This window comes from Echiichthys vipera (genome assembly GCF_963691815.1).
Source record: "Echiichthys vipera genome assembly, chromosome: 15".
NCBI lineage: Eukaryota > Metazoa > Chordata > Actinopteri > Perciformes > Trachinidae > Echiichthys > Echiichthys vipera.
Window position 1 is genome coordinate 851,831 of NC_139840.1, and position 19,401 is coordinate 871,231.

General features: G+C 44.9%; 2 protein-coding genes across 2 annotated transcripts in view; both read right to left on the minus strand.

Annotated features, from left to right (window-relative positions):
- LOC310957823 (M1-specific T cell receptor alpha chain-like) overlaps positions 1–1,800 on the minus strand; it is a gene marked incomplete at its 5' end in the record, with an annotated part of 33,009 nt that extends 31,209 nt beyond the window's left edge. Inside the window, one exon of the mRNA XM_083928557.1 lies at positions 1,747–1,800. Within this exon, the coding sequence (XP_083784683.1) occupies positions 1,747–1,800 (54 nt within the window). The remainder of the gene's footprint in view (positions 1–1,746) is intronic.
- Positions 1,801–6,667: 4,867 nt separating this feature from the next.
- Positions 6,668–11,800, minus strand: trdc (T-cell receptor delta constant; the record flags this gene model as incomplete). The annotated part of the gene is made up of 5 exons (XM_083928558.1): positions 6,668–7,255; positions 8,283–8,309; positions 8,579–8,989; positions 11,598–11,648; positions 11,761–11,800. 5 exons carry the CDS (start codon positions 11,798–11,800, stop codon positions 7,146–7,148), a joined length of 639 nt encoding a protein of 212 aa, XP_083784684.1. The 3' UTR covers positions 6,668–7,145.
- Positions 11,801–19,401: the final 7,601 nt, after the last annotated feature.

The window sequence follows — 19,401 nt, forward strand, 5'->3', positions numbered from 1 at the left end:
CTCGCTAAAACTTATTTGAATATTAAATATATATATTTAATAATATCTAAATATATATATTAAGATATTTTGTCTTTACGTAGAAAAGCGTTGATCGTCTCGTAAAGTTTAAAACCTTAATTCAGTCGTTTTCATCTAAAAACTCTTTTTCACTTTGATTCAATTGAAACAGAAACTCACAGTTCAGCTCGTCCACGCCGGCGTCAGAGAGGCGCCGCGGTCGTTTCAGGCTCCGCCTCCTTCAGAGTCCACGTCTCAGGACCGAACGCGTCACATGGTCTGGTCCAGGAGACCCCGCGGTCATGGGGGCTCAGTTTCCCATAATCCACCTCAGCCGCTCCGCCTGAAACCAACAGGAAACTAAGTTAGCGTGTAAATGTGCAACATGACGCAGTCGAAGCCTTTTTTAAACGCGTGGTGACGCAGAACTCAGGTCCAACACTTGAGGTTTGACCCCGGAGATCTGCTCCGACGCCTCCGAAGCGTCTCGTCTCCAACTGGATCGGAAAGTTAGAAAAAGGCGTGAAGCTCAGAAATCACAGCTTTGTCAACGCGATGAAGAACGAGGATCGTCGTCGTCCTGTGAAGCTACTTCCATAAAAAGAGAAACATCCATAAAAGTCTTTTTATATATAATATATATATAATATTTGTCGCAATGGACGTCGGCGCCTGATTGGTTCGAACGTAACGACGGCAAGACGTCAAGAAAGAAGGAAAATGTTTCTGATCATCGAGCGATGAAACAGAATCGTCTGCATAAAGACGAAGTTTAGACACTAAAGGAAACGGTTCTGATCAGATAAAGGTGTTGGTCCGTCTTCGTTCTTGAACTCCGGTCCTCCAGGTCAAAGTCCTTTTGATTTAGTCGGGGGGAAGGACGTCAGCCCCTGATTGGTTGGAGCGTAACGACGGCCGCCCAAAGAGGAAACAGCTGATGAAAGAAGGGAAATGAAACGTAAAATGTTTCTGCTCATCGAGCGATAAAACAGAATCGTCTGCATAAAGATGAATCTGCTCACAGAAGAGATGAAATCATTCATATGAACAGTGAACAGGAGAGGACCCAGACTCCATCCCTGTGGAACGCCCTGAACGACAGTGTTCAACAGTTTCCTGCTGCAACACCACAGTTCTGTGTGTCTGAACACATCTGAGTACAACTTCCTCTAGAGGGCGTCGCTCACACTCAGAAGTTCCTCCAGTAAAGTTTGACCCCAACAAAGATGGAGGCGACGGAGGAGAGAAGCGTCCTGAGTCAAAATGGCCGCAGCGTTGTAGACGGCGGTGGTCTGTGAGACACTAAAGACGTCCCAGAGTGTGGACGCAGAATTCCACACGTTGGTTTGACAGATGAGACAAAGTGACGACCGACGTCTCTGTCAGTGTTTCAGGACGTCCGTCGGGGCTTCGATGACTCGCTCGCTCCTGATGTTCACGGTGCTCGACACTGCCCCCCCACGGTTTCAGGTGGTACTGCAGCGTTTGCTCCGTATCTGTACGCATCCGTCAGCTTTCAGGGTACGGACAGAAACACGGAGGAGACGGACGCAGAGGACGCACAGGAGGCTGCGTCTGCGTCTGTGGGAGGAGCTAACCAGAGCAGGAAGGAGCTTCACTGAACGGTTACTCCGATAGAACTTTGCGTCTGCAGACTTTTACGCGAACCCGGTTTTAACAGATCTTACTGAGGTCCGGTCCGTCTGAGCTTTTCCAGATCGCGGTCTAGTCTTTTCCTTTACTCACTCTGAGCTCCAACGGGCTGTGAACTGCCCTCATCTCCCTCTCCTCCTTTTCCATCCTCTTGTTCACACCGCTGCAGACGCCACCTCGTGGACCGAAGTGTTGAACAACTGGAGCGCGTGCAGTCCTGCAGTCCTGTAGTCCTGTAGTCCTGTAGTCGGACCTGGACCTGAAGGATCCCTGCAGCTGCTGATCCGCCTCATGGCTCCTCTGCAGCTTCGTCTCCTCTGAGACACAAACTCCTCCAGGAGTTCATTTATAGCTTCTGTGAGAGGCAGGAAGCAAAGAGCAAAGTGCTGTGACCTGTTTCTGGGTCAAACTTCACCTGCAGCTAAAAACAGTCTGAGAGGAAGCGACAGAATCAGGAGATCCATCAGTTATTTCTCATTTACGCAGATGATACCGTTCTTTATCAAGACTACTGCAGAATGATCAGAACAGCTCCATCTAGAGTCTCCAGATCATCGTCCCAACAACAAAAAAGAAGTCCAGCAGTGGGGTTGCCAGGTTGGTCAGACCCGGCCCAGCAGTGGGGTTGCCAGGTTGGTCAGACCCGGCCCAGTAGCTCCAGGAGAGCGGAGTCTGTTTGAGCCTGTTTGAACCCGTCCCCTCCAGAAAACCACAGCATCAAAACAAGGATTAGAGGAGTTTGACTGACAGTTAGCGTTAGCCTTTAGCGTTAGCCGTTCCAGCTAAGTGCAGATGAAAGTGATGTTAGCATCCAGGAGCAGCGTAGCCATGTGGGCGTGCGTTTGAATGGCGTTCCTCTCCTTTCTCTCAGTCCATGGAGTGAATGCTCGGCCTATAGTGACTCTGGTTGTTGCCCGTCTCCGCTCACTCAGCTGCTGGGACAAAGAACGCCCCCTTCACTGAGGCTCCCAAGCAGCTGCAGGATTGGCTAACTCCATTTCACCCAGTGCCAGCCTACAGAAGCTGCACCCAACAACAGGCAACCCTGGCAACCAGCCTACAGTAGCTGCACCCAACAACAGACAACCCTGGCAACCAGCCTACAGTAGCTGCACCCAACAACAGGCAACCCTGGCAACCAGCCTACAGTAGCTGCACCCAACAACAGGCAACCCTGGCAACCAGCCTACAGTAGCTGCACCCAACAACAGACAACCCTGGTCGCCAGCCTACAGTAGCTGCACCCAACAACAGACAACCCTGGTCACCAGCCTACAGTAGCTGCACCCAACAACAGACAACCCTGGTCGCCAGCCTACAGTAGCTGCACCCAACAACAGACAACCCTGGTCGCCAGCCTACAGTAGCTGCACCCAACAACAGACAACCCTGGTCGCCAGCCTACAGTAGCTGCACCCAACAACAGACAACCCTGGTCGCCAGCCTACAGTAGCTGCACCCAACAACAGACAACCCTGGTCGCCAGCCTACAGTAGCTGCACCCAACAACAGACAACCCTGGCAACCAGCAACGCCCAACGCTATTGGCTGCTACCATGGAAACACAACGGGACAGGAAGTCAAACATTTACAATATTCATTCATCTCATCTTCAGCCTCTGATCCTGGATCAGGTCTCGGGGGCAGCAGCTCCAGCCTCTGATCCTGGATCAGGTCTCAGGGGCAGCAGCTCCAGCCTCTGATCCTGGATCAGGTCTCGGGGGCAGCAGCTCCAGCCTCTGGTCCTGGATCAGGTCTCAGGGGCAGCAGCTCCAGCCTCTGATCCTGGATCAGGTCTCAGGGGCAGCAGCTCCAGTCTCTGATCCTGGATCAGGTCTCAGGGGCAGCAGCTCCAGCAGGGAACCCAAACTTCCCTTTCCCGGGCCACATTAACCAGCTCTAACTGGGGGATCCTGAGGCGTTCCCAGGCCAGTGTGGAGATCTTATCTCTCCACCTGGTCCTGGGTCTTCCCCGAGGCCTCCTCCCAGCTGGACGTGCCTGGAACACCTCCCTAGGGAGGCGCCCAGGGTTCATCCTTACCAGATGATCCTGAACCACCTCAACTGGCTCCTTTCAACACAAAGGAGCAGCGGCTCTACTCCGAGTTCCTCACGGATGCTGAACTGCTCCCCCTCTCTCTAAGGGAGACTCCAGACCCCCTCCTGAGGAAACACACTTCACACGCTTGGACCTGGACCTGGTTCTGTGGGTCCTGACCTGGACCTGGTTCTTTGGGTCCTGACCTGGACCTGGTTCTTTGGGTCCTGACCTGGACCTGGTTCTGTGGGTCCTGACCTGGACCTGGTTCTTTGGGTCCTGACCTGGACCTGGTTCTTTGGGTCCTGACCTGGACCTGGTTCTTTGGGTCCTGACCCAGCTTTCAGGACCACAGGTGAGGGTAGGAACCAGGACTGAGGGTAGATCCAGAGCTTTGCCTTCCTCAGTTCTCTGAACTTTGAGCACCGACTCAGAACGAACAGCAGGTGGCAGCAGCTCACGTCCTTCAGTGTTGCTGCTGTGGAACAGGAACTCAGAGCTTTTATTTTGAAAGGACAAAAACCACACAGTAGAAATAAAAGCTCAAAATGTTCCTGAAGCAAAAGTTTAAAGTTCACAAAGAAGAACAAACAAATGTTATTATTGGATCATAATCATCGTTATATTAATGTAACTGTGACTTTGTGTTTTATTTACTTTTATTCTGTTTATCTTTAAAATATATGAAACTTCACGTTTTTCATGTTTAGTTAAAAACTTAAAAATTAATAAAAACACGTTTTCTGTTCAAATGAGACAGAATTTATATTTTTTACTGAACCTTTAAAAAAAACATAAATTAATAAACGTTTTGTTACATACGAACAAAATAATATTAACAATAAATATAAGAATTAATTAATTTATACCTTTATCTTTGTGGTAATTTCCATATTTATTTACTTCCCTATTTAATATTTAATTTTTAAATTAGTTTTAATTTAATGTGAATGTTTTTTGCATTTATTTTATATTTATTGTGAATTATTTTTACATTATTTTTAATTTAATGGAAATATATTATAACATTTTTATTTTTCATATAAATTATTTTTACATTTGTTTTTAATTTATTGTCAATTTATTTTTACATTATCTTTTTATTTATTTGTTTTATTTCTGCATTTCTTCCTCGTTATGGAAATCAACAAAATAATGTAAATAAATAAATAAATATAAAGAAAAGAATAAATAAATAATTAGAATTTAAAATAAAGAAAAAATAAACTCAAAAACATTTTGAAACATTTGTTGTTGTTTTGTGTTGTTTTAGTTGTTGTTTGTAGTTGTTGTTGTGTTTGTTGCTGTAGTTGTTGTTGTATTAGTTGTTGTTGTTGTAGTAGTTGTGTTTGTTGTTGTTGGTGTTGCTGTAGTTGTTGTTGTAATTGTTATTGTTGTGTTTGTTGTTGTTGTAGTTGTTGTTGTGGTTGTAGTTATTGTTGTAGTTGTTGTTGTTGCTGCTGTAGTTGTTGCTGTTGTAGTTGCTGTTGTTGTAGTTGTTGTTGTAGTTGTTGTAGTTGTTGCTGTAGTTGTTGTTGTTGTATTAGTTGTTGTTGTTGTATTAGTTGTTGTTGTTGTTGTTTTTGTAGTTGTGGTTGTTGTTGTTGTTGTTCTAGTTGTTGTTGTTGTGTTTGTTGTTGTAGTTGTGTTTGTTGTTGTAGTTGTAGTTGTTGTAGTTGTTTGTTGTTGTTGTGGTTGTTGTAGTAGTTGATGTAGTTGTTGTTGTGTCTGTTGTAGTTGATGTTGTGTTTGTTGTAGTTGTTGTTGTAGTTGTTTGTTGTTGTGGTTGTTGTGTTTGTTGTAGTTGTTGTTGTGGTTGTTGTTGTGTCTGTTGTAGTTGTTGTTGTAGTTGTTTGTTGTTGTTGTAGTTGTGGTTGTTGTTGTAGTTGTTGTTGTAGTTGATGTAGTTGTTGTTGTGTCTGTTGTAGTTGTTGTTGTAGTTGATGTTGTTGTGTTTGTTGTAGTTGTTTGTTGTTGTGGTTGTTGTAGCTGTTGTAGTTGTTTGTTGTCGTTGTTGTGTTTGTTGTAGTTGTTGTAGTTGATGTTTTAGTTGTTGTGGTTGTTGTTTTGTTTGTTGCTATTGTTGTGGTTGTAGTTGTAGTTGTTGATGTTGTTGTTGTAGTGGTTGTTGTTGTAGTTGTTGTTGTTGTTGTAGTTGTTTGTTGTTGTTGTGTTTGTTGTAGTTGCTGTTGGTGTAGTTGTTGTTATTGTTGTTGTTGCTGTTGTTGTATTTGTTGTTGTGGTTGTTGTTGTATTTGTTGTTGTTGTTGTATGTGTTGTTGTTGCTGTGGTTGTTGTTGTAGTTGTTGTGTTTGTTGTAGTTGTTGTTGTAGTTGTTGTTGTGTTTGTTGTAGTTGTTGTTGTAGTTGTTTGTTGTTGTTGTGTTTGTTGTAGTTGCAGTAGTTGTGGTTGTTGTTGTTGTTGTAGTTGTTGTAGTTGTTGTTGTTGTTATTGTTGTTGTTGTGGTTGTTGTTGTTGTAGTTGTTATTGTTGTTGTTGTTGTATGAACAGTGTGATTGCGGTGCAGATGAGGAGGATGTGAGTCTACGTCACGTAGTTGTTGTTGTGTTTGTTGTTGTTGTTATTGTTGTTGTAGTTGCAGTAGTTGTTGGTGTTGTTGTTGTTGTTGTGGTTGTTGTAGTTGTTGTTGTGTTTGTTGTAGTTGTAGTTGTTGTTTGTAGTTGTTGTTTTGTTTGTTGTAGTAAATGCATTAACAGTGTGATTGCGGTGCAGATAATGAGGATGTGAGTCTACGTTGAAGGTAAACTCGTGTCTGAATTTGACGGCGACTGAAAAACATTGAACCCAGATCGTTTTCTTATAAAACGTCTTTATTTGTGATCAAAGGAGCGACGACAGTTTCAGCTCCGAGGAAATAAAGGAATAAAGAACGGACGTGAGGTCTGATGAGTATCTGCAGCCTCAGGTGCGACTGTTGAATTGTGGTTTCAACAGTTAAACTGCTGCAGAGGAAACAGACGCGGAGAGAAGCAACCATCGAAGGTTTGAATCACATCAGGTTTTAGTCCGAGAGAGAGAGGAGAGAGTCGTCTGCGTACACACGCAACCACAGCTTACACCACTGAAGGAGACCGTTAAGTTTAGACACTGAAGGAGACCGTTAAGTTTAGTCACTGAAGGAGACGGTTAAGTTATTCTGACATTAAATCATTTTTACATAAACACTAGCAGCAGCAGCAGCAGCAAAAGCATCATTTATAATAAAATACATTGATTATGTTTAAACTGTAAACATGACGTCTGGTACAACGACATTTATTCACACTTATATTGTGACTGTGCTGCTGCTGAGTCAGCAGAGCGCGTGCTGAGTCAGCAGAGCGCGGCCCGGAGCGTGAGGAGCGCGTGCTGAGTCAGCAGAGCGCGGCCCGGAGCGTGAGGAGCGCGTGCTGACTCAGCAGAGCGCGGCCCGGAGCGTGAGGAGCGTGCTGAGTCAGCAGAGCGCGGCCCGGAGCGTGAGGAGCGTGTTGAAGACCAGAGTTTTGGTGAAGACGACTCTCAGTCCGTTCATCAGCAGCAGGAACCAGTTCAGCTTCGACTGCTCTGAAAAAACAACAGATGTAGGCTAGCGTTAGCTTCATTTAGCATCAGGACATTGGCTAGCATTAGCTTCATTTAGCATCAGGACAATAGCTAGCATTAGCCTCATTTAGCATCAGGACAATAGCTTCATTTAGCATCAGGACATTAGCTAGCAACTCTGCATTTAGCATCAGCACAGAAGCTAGCATTTGCTTCATTTGGCATCAGGACATTAGCTAGCATTAGCTTCATTTAGCATCAGGACATTAGCTAGCGTTAGCTTCATTTAGCATCAGGGTAGAAACTAGCGTCAGCTTAATTTAGCATCAGGACATAAGTAGGCATTAGCATCATTTAGCATCAGAACAGAAACTAGCGTAAGCTTTATTAAGCACCAGGACATAAGCTAGCAGTAGCTTCATTTAGCATCAGGACAAAAGCTAGCATTAGCTTCATTTAGCATCAGGACAGAAACTAGCATAAGCTTTATCAAGCATCAGGACATAAGCCAGCATTAGCTTGATTTAGCATCAGGACAGACGTTAGCGTTAGCTTCATGTAGCATGAGGACAGGGACTCAGGTGCGTTCGGGGACTCAGGTGCGTTCGGGGACTCAGGGGCGTTCAGGGACTCTGGTGCGTTCGGGGACTCAGGGGCGTTCGGGGACTCAGGGGCGTTTGGGGACTCAGGGGCGTTTGGGGACTCAGGGGCGTTCGGGGACTCAGGGGCGTTCGGGACTCAGGGGCGTTCGGGGACTCAGGGGCGTTCGGGGACTCAGGGGCGTTCGGGGACTCTGGTGCGTTCGGGGACTCAGGTGCGTTCGGGGACTCAGGTGCGTTCGGGGACTCAGGTGCGTTCAGGGACTCTGGTGCGTTCAGGGACTCAGGTGCGTTCAGGGACTCTGGTGCGTTCAGGGACTCTGGTGCGTTCAGGGACTCAGGTGCGTTCAGGGACTCAGGTGCGTTCAGGGACTCTGGTGCGTTCAGGGACTCTGGTGCGTTCGGGGGCTCTGGTGCGTTCAGGGACTCTGGTGCGTTCAGGGACTCACCTGGATGAATCTCCTCATGAGTTTCGTCTGTTCGGTAAAAACAGAAACGACATCAGTCAGAAAAACGACGTCATCGTCGGCGTACAGAGTAATAACCGACGTTCGTTTGTGTTGCCACGGCGATGAAGCGGCGTCCGAACTCTTCTCTCATTGGTCAGAATTTAATTTTCAAAAAGCAGGAAAAAAATGAAACAAGAACCAAAAACGTCTAAAGTCTAATTATCATTATTATTATAATTATTATTATTATTATTATTATTATTATTATTATAATTATGAGAACAGCAGCTTCTTACTGTCGTCGCTGTAATCCCTCGGGTTCGCCGTCGTGCCTGTCGGCGTCTCCTCCGTCGTGTTCGCCGTGGTGTCCTCTGGCGTGCCGGCCTCCGGGTCTTGCAGCGCGCAGGAGCGCAGGTTCCGGGTTGAGATCCCGGGGTAGAAGTAGGTCTTGCTGGTCAGGGACAGGACGGCGGCGCCGGTGCGGAGGCGGAGCGGCGGCCCCTCCGTCCCGGTCAGAACCAGCTCCGCGACCTTCGGACGGAAATCTGCCGCCAAACAAACGTCCGGGTGCAGCGAAGTCGCCCCCGCAGCCTCCTGGCCCCCGGGGGCCCCCGCAGCCTCCTGGCCCCCGGGGGCCCCCGCAGCCTCCACGCCCCCGGGGCCCAGGGGCCTCAAGACGAACGTGGTCCCGACCACGAGACCCGGGTCTGAACACGACACAGAGAACGAGAGAAGAAGTCAGAGAAAAGCTTTTATTAAGACTTTATTTTTAATATTTTCCATTATAATTATTTTAAATTACATTTACAGACTTTATTTTAATTTTAATATTTATAATTATTTTAAATAAAAGTTGCTGATGAACTGATTATTATTATAATAATAATAATCATTATTAATTCTTTGTGAGTGGAAATGATTTAATTAATAAATAAAATTAAAATCACTGATGTTAAAAATAAATAATTCAACATTAGTTTTTAATGTGACGTCGTTTTAAAATCTGTGTTTTTAATTTTGATTAAAGGCAAAAAAACATTAAAAAAATGAATTTTAAATTAGATTTTTAAAGTTTTTACATTTAGAAAAGTTTCATCAATAACTGCAGTTTAATATTATCATAAGTTTTAATTATTATAATTATAATAATAATTATTATAATAATAATTATTATAATAATTATTATTATAATAATTATAATAATTAACACTTTAAAAACACTTTAAAAACTCTTGATTTGCATTAAATAAACTTTTATTTTGAAGAATCGGAAATTTTTCCCAGAGATAAAAAAACAACACGGCTAAATATTAATATAAATATAAATATTAATATAAATATATTTATGTATAAATTTATATATTTACACTTACAGTTTAATATATTTATATTTATATTTCTATGATTCAGTTTTTAAAAACACTTCAGTTTGTAAATATTAAAAATATAAAATATAAATATTTAAAAAACATCTTTGGACGAGAGAAACATAAATAATAATAATTAATAATAAAATGAAAGTAAATTAATATAATAATTAATATAAAACAGCTGAATAAATTAATTAATTACATGCAGCAAAAATAATATTTAATATATTATTTATTTATTTATTTATTTTTGTTTTCACGCAAAAGTAAAAACAAAGAAGCTTCAGATGAAAACGAGCTTTAAATTTATTTACTTATGATTAAACTTGTGTTTGATTCAAAGTTTATTTATTTATACTTAAAGAAATTAAATCATTTACTTACTTTACATTTAAACACATTAAACATTTAAACACATTAAACATTTAAACACATTAAACATTTAAACACATTAAACATTTAAACACATTATTTTACATTTAAACACATTAAACATTTAAACACATTAAACATTTAAACACATTAAACATTTAAACACATTAAACATTTAAACACATTAAACATTTAAACACATTATTTTACATTTAAACACATTAAACATTTAAACACATTAAACATTTAAACACATTAAACATTTAAACACATTATATATTTACACACACACACTCTCACAAACACACTTTTAGCTCATTAAACAGATTTAACAGTAATTCTTCAATTAATGCCGATTTTTATTTTTACATTATTTTTTAATTTATTCATCGAGTCATTTATGTTTTTATTTCTGGTTTTGTCGTCTTTAGGCCTCCGTACCTGAGGATATTAAGCTTTATAATTATCATCTTATTTCCTAACCGTCTGTGAGTGGAGTCTGCAGCTCGTCTGCAGCTCGTCTGCAGCTCGTCGTCTCAACTTTAAGCTTTAAAACATGAAAACTTGCTTTAATTCAACTTTAAAGACGCTCCAAATTAAATCAGAGCTGATGTTTTTACTTTAAAGAGCAGAAAGTGATTTTTTCACCTGATAAATATTAAATAAATATGAAACTAATACAGTTTAAAGCATAAATAATGAGATAAATATGAAATAAATAGAGTTTAAAGCATAAATAATGAGATAAATATGAAATAAAAACAGTTTTAAAGTATAAATTATGACATAAATATTAAATCTAACCTGATGTTTTTACTTTAAAGAGCAGAAAGTGTTTTTCTCACCTGATAAAGACAAAAAAATATGAAATAAATACAGTTTTAAAGCATAAATAATGACATAAATATGAAATAAATACAGTTTAAAGTATAAATTATGACATAAATATTAAATCTAACCTGCTGTTTTAGGTTTAAAGAGCAGAAAGTGATTTTTTCACCTGATAAATATGAAATAAATAGAGTTTAAAGCATAAATAATGAGATAAATATGAAATAAATACAGTTTTAAAGCATAAATAATGACATAAATATTAAATCTAACCTGCTGTTTTAGGTTTAAAGAGCAGAAAGTGTTTTTTTTTCACCTGATAAATATTAAATAAATATGAAATAAAAACAGTTTTAAAGCGTAAATAACGAGATAAATATGAAATAATGATGAATATGAAGCCTCACCTGCAGCAGCGACGCTCAGCCTGATGCCTCTCCCGAACGTCAGAGGGTCACAGTGTCACAGCCTCGTACACAAACCTCAGAGCCGCCGATCGTCCCCAGAGACGTTTAAAAACGGTTCGAAACCCACTTCCCACTGAGGCACAGAGCCGAGACACACAGGGGATCGAACCCACGGAGTTTCAGGTGTTTGTTCATCAGAGAAAAGGAAGAAAATCCAACAGGCAGCAGGAACACGCGGAGACTCCGCGCTCTGAGGAGTGGGTTTACAGGGGGAGAGGCAGCCCTGAGGACTCACCTGGACTCACCCGGACTCACCTGGACCCACCTGGACTCACCTGGACCCACCCGGTGCTGCTGCAGGTCCAGGCTCTGGTTCTGGAGGCGTCCTGCAGGTGAACAGGGGTCCGGAGCAGGACCCAGGTTTGTGTCGAGCTCTGTGCTGATGTTGAGTCAGTGTGGGAACCAACCCAGCACGGTGAGAAGAGCCCGGACAAAAACCTCCCACAGCTGCGGCGCCGCGGTGTTTCCACGCGCTCATCAGACATCACCAGGGACTCACACTCCACTGGTGCGCCGCACACACCGTGTGCAAAGAGGTTATAATTATTATAATCAGAATTATTATTTACTGTTTGTTTTAATGTGGACAAAAACACAGTTCAGGGGTTTTTAGTCTGAGGGTTTGAGTCTTTGAGTCTGAGGGTTTGAGTCTTTGAGTCTGAGGGTTTGAGTCTTTGAGTCTGAGGGTTTGAGTCTGAGGGTTTTGAGTCTGAGGGTTTGAGTCTGAGGGTTTGAGTCTGAGGGTTTGAGTCTTTGAGTCTGAGGGTTTGAGTCTTTGAGTCTGAGGGTTTGAGTCTTTGAGTCTGAGGGTTTGAGTCTGAGGGTTTTGAGTCTGAGGGTTTGAGTCTGAGGGTTTGAGTCTGAGGGTTTTGAGTCTGAGGGTTTTGAGTCTGAGGGTTTTGAGTCTGAGGGTTTGAGTCTTTGAGTCTGAGGGTTTGAGTCTTTGAGTCTGAGGGTTTGAGTCTGAGGGTTTTGAGTCTGAGGGTTTGAGTCTGAGGGTTTGAGTCTGAGGGTTTTTGAGTCTGAGGGTTTTTAGTCTGAGGGTTTGAGTCTTTGAGTCTGAGGGTTTGAGTCTGAGGGTTTGAGTCTGAGGGTTTTGAGTCTGAGGGTTTGAGTCTGAGGGTTTGAGTCTGAGGGGTTTGAGTCTGAGGGTTTGAGTCTGAGGGTTTGAGTCTGAGGGTTTGAGTCTGAGGGTTTGAGTCTGAGGGTTTGAGTCTGAGGGGTTTGAGTCTGAGGGTTTGAGTCTGAGGGTTTGAGTCTGAGGGTTTGAGTCTGAGGGTTTGAGTCTGGGGGTTTGAGTCTGAGGGTTTGAGTCTGAGGGTTTGAGTCTGAGGGTTTTGAGTCTGAGGGTTTGAGTCTGAGGGTTTGAGTCTGAGGGTTTGAGTCTGAGGGTTTGAGTCTGAGGGTTTGAGTCTGAGGGGTTTGAGTCTGAGGGTTTGAGTCTGAGGGTTTGAGTCTTTGAGTCTGAGGGTTTGAGTCTGAGGGTTTTGAGTCTGAGGGTTTGAGTCTGAGGGTTTGAGTCTGAGGGTTTGAGTCTGAGGGTTTTGAGTCTGAGGGTTTTGAGTCTGAGGGTTTTGAGTCTGAGGGGTTCGAGTCTGGAGGATCCTGAAGGGTCCTGGTCCCAGGTCTGTTCTGAGTGAGGGTACTGAGGTACGGGGGCGTCGCTCCTCTGACTGAGGTACGGGGGCGTCGCTCCTCTGACTGAGGTACGGGGGCGTCGCTCCTCTGACTGAGGTACGGGGGCGTCGCTCCTCTGACTGAGGTACGGGGGCGTCGCTCCTCTGACTGAGGTACGGGGGCGTCGCTCCTCTGACTGAGGTACGGGGGCGTCGCTCCTCTGACTGAGGTACGGAGGCGTCGCTCCTCTGACTGAGGTACGGGGGCGTCGCTCCTCTGACTGAGGTACGGGGGCGTCGCTCCTCTGACTGACGTACGGGGGCGTCGCTCCTCTGACTGAGGTACGGGGGCGCCGCTCCTCTGACTGACGCACGGGGGCGCCGCTCCTCTGACTGACGCACGGGGGCGTCGCTCCTCTGACTGACGCACGGGGGCGTCGCTCCTCTGACTGAGGTACGGGGGCGTCGCTCCTCTGACTGAGGTACGGGGGCGTCGCTCCTCTGACTGAGGTACGGGGGCTTCGCTCCTCTGACTGAGGTACGGGGGCGTCGCTCCTCTGACTGACGCACGGGGGCGTCGCTCCTCTGACTGAGGTACGGGGGCGTCGCTCCTCTGACTGAGGTACGGGGGCGTCGCTCCTCTGACTGAGGTACGGGGGCGTCGCTCCTCTGACTGAGGTACGGGGGCGTCGCTCCTCTGACTGACGTACGGGGGCGTCGCTCCTCTGACTGAGGTACGGGGGCGTTGCTCCTCTGACTGAGGTACGGGGGCGTCGCTCCTCTGACTGACGTACGGGGGCGTCGCTCCTCTGACTGAGGTACGGGGGCGTTGCTCCTCTGACTGAGGTACGGGGGCGTCGCTCCTCTGACTGAGGTACGGGGGCGTCGCTCCTCTGACTGAGGTACGGGGGCGTCGCTCCTCTGACTGAGGAGCGACGCCCCCACCAGGGCTGGGGAGGAGGTCATACACTGACTGGACCAAGAAAAACACGGCTTAGGATTGCTGCCAAACCCAGCCCACCGCGGTGCTGAGCCGCAGCCTTGGGCACGCCACTTCCTTCCTGTTCTGACCTCTACCCCTGCTGAGGAGACCCTGGTGTCAGTTGAGTCTCGGTAGAGCCGGACTTCTCTGGCTCTGGTGACCTTGAAATCTCTGACAAACTGCTGAAGGGAAGCTGTAGCTTAGACTCAGTGGCAGGCCGAGCCACCTGCGCCGAAATCAGCCGCTCAAATTGGGACTTCGTAGATCAACAATGTTCAGAGGAGCCGAGGGCGGAGGCCACGCTGGCAGATCCAGGCCTTAAAGTAGCCAGGAAGTCCTGACTTGTCTACCGCAGAGAGCCGCGTGTCGAGGTCATCGCTGGTCCCCTGTCGTGCAGCGATGACCTTCAGATCGTCAGTGAAGAGTCTCCCAGCGTAAAGCGGAAGTGGTCCTGGACCTGGACTTCACAGGCCTGAAGCTCTTTCTTGCCCAGGTGATGAGCTGCTCGAGGCCTCGAAGGAGCCACCTGCAACCGGGCCCTGAGGTGGTGGTCCCAGTGAGATCATCCATGAAGGCTCTAATCGGTGGTCGTCGGGTGCCAGATCTGGACACTGGACCTCTGTATTCCACTTCCGCTGACTTCACAAGCGTGTTCATGGCCAGTGCGAACGGAGACACAGCAGCCGGTGATAACGCCCTTCTCCAGACCCAGAGGACATCCTCAGGCCAGGTCCAGCCACAGCACTGCAGAGTCCCCTTTGCTCTCCCGTGCCTCTCTGATCAGCTGCGCGTCTACGTAGGTGTTCTATAATTCTGAGAAATCCCATCAGGCGATTGGAAACAAAGATTTGCACCCCCCCTAAGGAGGGAGATTGTCCTGAACTGCTCGATGCTACTTGCTTTCTCCTCCTTGGGAACCCACACGCTGAGGTACTCTCCCTCTTCTCCAGATGGTTCTTAGGATCCTCCAAAGACGCTCCAGAAGACTGGGGCAATGTTTGAAGACCTTGTGTGGAACTAAGGGTTTTTGAGTGCAAGGGTTTTTGTGTCTAAGGGTCTTCAGGTCTAAGGGTTTTCAGGTCTAAGGGTCTTCAGGTCTAATGGTCTTCAGGTCTAATGGTCTTCAGGTCTAAGGGTCTTCAGGTCTAAGGGTCTTCAGGTCTAAGGGTCTTCAGGTCTAATGGTCTTCAGGTCTAATGGTCTTCAGGTCTAAGGGTCTTCAGGTCTAAGGGTCCTCAGGTCTAAGGGTCTTCAGGTCTAAGGGTCTTCAGGTCTAAGGGTCTTCAGGTCTAAGGGTTTTCAGGTCTAAGGGTCTTCAGGTCTAAGGGTCTTCAGGTCTAAGGGTCTTCAGGTCTAAGGGTCTTCAGGTCTAAGGGTCTTCTGGTCTAAGGGTCTTCAGGTCTAAGGGTCTTCAGTTCTAAAGTCTTCAGGTCTAAGGGTCTTCAGGTCTAAGGGTCTTCAGGTCTAAGGGTTTTTGTGTCTCAGGGTCTTCAGGTCTAAGGGTCTTCAGGTCTAAGGGTCTTCAGGTCTAAGGGTTTTTGTGTCTCAGGGTCTTCAGGTCTAAGGGTCTCCAGGTCTAAGGATCTTCAGGTCTAAGGGTTTTTGTGTCTAAGGGTCTTCAGGTCTAAGGGTCTTCAGGTCTAAGGGTCTTCAGGTCTAAGGGTCTTCAGGTCTAAGGGTCTTCAGGTCTAAGGATCTTCAGGTCTAAGGGTTTTTGTGTCTAAGGGTCTTCAGGTCTAAGGGTCTTCAGGTCTAAGGGTTTTTGTGTCTAAGGGTCTTCAGTTCTAAAGTCTTCAGGTCTAAGGGTTTTTGTGTCTAAGGGTCTTCAGGTCTAAGGGTCTTCAGGTCTAAGGATCTTCAGGTCTAAGGGTCTTCAGGTCTAAGGGTTTTTGTCTCTAAGGGTCTTCAGGTCTAAGGGTCCTTGTCTCTGAGGGTTTTTTAGGGTCTCCAGGTTTTGGTGCAGGCGCCTCGCGGACCCCCCTCACTGTGGTCGTCGTAGACACGGTGAAAAGCTTTCGTACAAAAACCATCGAGCGTTTGTCGACGAAGCGTCTCGACTGCAGCTGAACGTGGTCTGAGGTTTGAACCTGCGGCCGCTTTGAAGCGACGCGCCGTCTTATCTGAGGATCAACGGGTGTTTATAACAAGTTATATTATTATTATATATTATTATTTATATTATTAATTATTAGTTCTTATCTGAGGATCCACAGCCGTTAATAACATGTTTTATTATTTATTATTTATTATTATTATTAATTATCTGAGGATCAACGGGTGTTAATAACAAGTTATATTATTATTATTATTAAATATTATTATTATTATTAATTATTACTTCTTATCTGAGGATCCACAGCCGTTTATATGTTTTATTATTTATTATTATTATTAATTTTATTATATATTAAATATTAGTTCTTATCTGAAGATCAACAGCCGTTAATAACACGTTTTATTATCATTATTTATTATTATATATGTTTATTATTATTAATATTATTATTATTAATTATTATTATTATATTAGTTCTTATCTGAGGATCCACAGGTGTTTATAAATTATATTAAATATTATTATTATTTATTAAATATTAGTTCTTATCTGAGGATCCACAGGTGTTTATAAATTATATTAAATATTATTATTATTTATTAAATATTAGTTCTTATCTGAGGATCAACGGGTGTTTAGAACATGTTTTATTATTATTATATGTTTATTATTATTATATATTATTATTATAATATATTAGTTCTTATCTGAGGATCCACAGCCGTTAATAACAAGTTATATTATTATATTTATATTAGTTTTACTGTATAAAGACAGAAACACATTAAAACTGAATTACTCATAAATGAATTCATATAAAACTTAAATATTATAAATATAATTTATTTAATGAAACATTTGTTTTGATAAGCTTCTGTTTTTATTTCATGTTGAATTTGACTTCATTTATATTTTATGTATTTTTACATTTAAGTGTTTTTGTTTATTATTGTTTTCTTTATTAATTCACTTCACTCTCATTTAAATAATAATAATAATATATAAATATTTATTTTTCTCCAGATGATTATTTATAATTTAATCACGTTAAATTAAATAAATAAATAAATTGTGCTAAAATAAACATCGGCTCCATTCTTGTTTTATTATTAATGTCTGTGTTTATTCCTCTTATTGTTCTAAATTAAAGTGTTTTATTAATAAATGTTTGTTTTATTTTAGAGAAACTTTGATAAAGTTTAAAGTTCATTCTGCTGCTAAAGGCCTCGGATGATAATTATATAAATAATAATATAAATAATAATAAATAGTAATAATACATTGAGTGCATAATAATAATGATATCTAATAATAAAAAATAAAATAAATAAATAAATAATTAGTAATGCTCCTTTTCTGCAGACAGACGTTCGTTCCTGTTAAAGTGAAGGTTTTCATCTCCACTGTGACTCATTGTTGGGTCTCTGTAAACCGGGGGGGGGGGGGGGGGGCTGCTCCTGGGGGCCCCGGTCCTGCAGGTTTTAGGTCCCTCCCTGCTCCAACACACCTGAGTCTGACGAGCTTCAGCTGCAGAGCGTCAGACTCTAAAACCTGCAGGACCAGGACCCCAGGAGCAGGGAGGGACCTAAAACCTGCAGGACCAGGACCCCAGGAGCAGGGAGGGACCTAAAACCTGCAGGACAGAGGCCCCCAGGAGCAGGGAAGGACCTAAAACCTGCAGGACTGGGGCCCCCCAGGAGCAGGGAGGAACCTAAAACCTGCCCCCAGGAGCAGGGAGGGATCTAAAACCTGCCCCCAGGAGCAGGGAGGAACCTAAAACCTGCAGGACTGGGGCCCCCCAGGAGCAGGGAGGAACCTAAAACCTGCCCCCAGGAGCAGGGAGGGATCTAAAACCTGCCCCCAGGAGCAGGGAGGAACCTAAAACCTGCAGGACTGGGGCCCCCCAGGAGCAGGGAGGAACCTAAAACCTGCCCCCAGGAGCAGGGAGGGATCTAAAACCTGCCCCCAGGAGCAGGGAGGAACCTAAAACCTGCAGGACTGGGGCCCCCCAGGAGCAGGGAGGAACCTAAAACCTGCCCCCAGGAGCAGGGAGGAACCTAAAACCTGCAGGACCGGGACCCCAGGAGCAGGGAAGGACCTAAAACCTGCAGGACCGGGACCCCAGGAGCAGGGAGGAACCTAAAACCTGCAGGACCGGGGCCCCCAGGAGCAGGGAGGAACCTAAAACCTGCAGGACCGGGGCCCCCAGGAGCAGGGAGGGACCTAAAACCTGCAGGACAGAGGCCCCCAGGAGCAGGGAGGGACCTAAAACCTGCAGGACCGGGGCCCCCAGGAGCAGGGAGGGACCTAAAACCTGCAGGACCGGGGCCCCCCAGGAGCAGGGCCCCCACCCCGGCGTGGTCGTCAGCTGCAGCTGTGAATGAAGTTTCTGTGTAAAGTGAAACGGAGTTGGTCGAAGGAGAACAAAGTTTATTTAGAGGCTGTTTCTCGTCCACAGACACGCCAGCGGACGCCAGCGGACGCCAGCGGACGCCAGCGGACGCCAGCGGACGCCGCCTCCGTCCCAACACTCGTCCTCGTTTCACCGCCGTCAGTTTCAAACATTCAGTAAAGAAACGCGTTCCCACGGAAACAGACTCGTCTCCGAGGTCACACAGAAAAACAGCCTTTTGTTTTTTAAAGTAGAAAAGAAACAAACACATTTCTGCCGCTTTAAACAGGAAGTTACTTACAGTGCTGCCATCTGAAGCGCCCGCCCTGATTGGTCGGCCGTCTCGCTCTCTGCTTTCTCATTGGCTCTGAATGACGGCGCCTAAAGAAGAGCGGCGCCGAGGAGCCTCTGAAGGAAGGAACGCCACTTTTGTTCTAACAGCGCCGTTGGTGAAAGATCTGCGTCCACGTCGGGACACGAGTCGTCTGTTTCTGGCTGTCGACCAATCACGTCCAAGCACGCGTTGACCAATCACGTCCGAGCGTGCTTCGGCCGTGTCAACCAATCAAGTCTGACCGCGCCGACCAATCGCGTTGTCGCTCAGACGAGGAAGTGTCGCTCCAGGTCGGCTGATAAAGTGACGGATGAAGTGTTCGGAGACTGTCCCACTGTTCAGAAGCAACACCCTTTCAAAATAAGACTTCCTGTCGGAGCCTCTTGTTCCCGTTGTTTGAACAGAGTTTTTAAAAACATCATAATTGACCTTTGACCTCTTTCTAACTGAGCACAGAGCTGATCCTTATCCTTCACATGTTCGGACCTTGGTTCTGTTTGGTTTGGACCTGGAACTCTTATTTTGAAAGGGTGTTAGGTCAGACTCCTGTTTTTTGGACCCAGCGTTGTCGCCCTCTGCTGGACGTTAGAGAGAACTTCACTGCTGAAGAGACGTTTGTTGTTTGTTTTTAGTTTGTAATGAAGCCAAAAAAGTTATTCTGGGTCTAAAATGACCCGACGACAGGAAGTACTTCCTCCC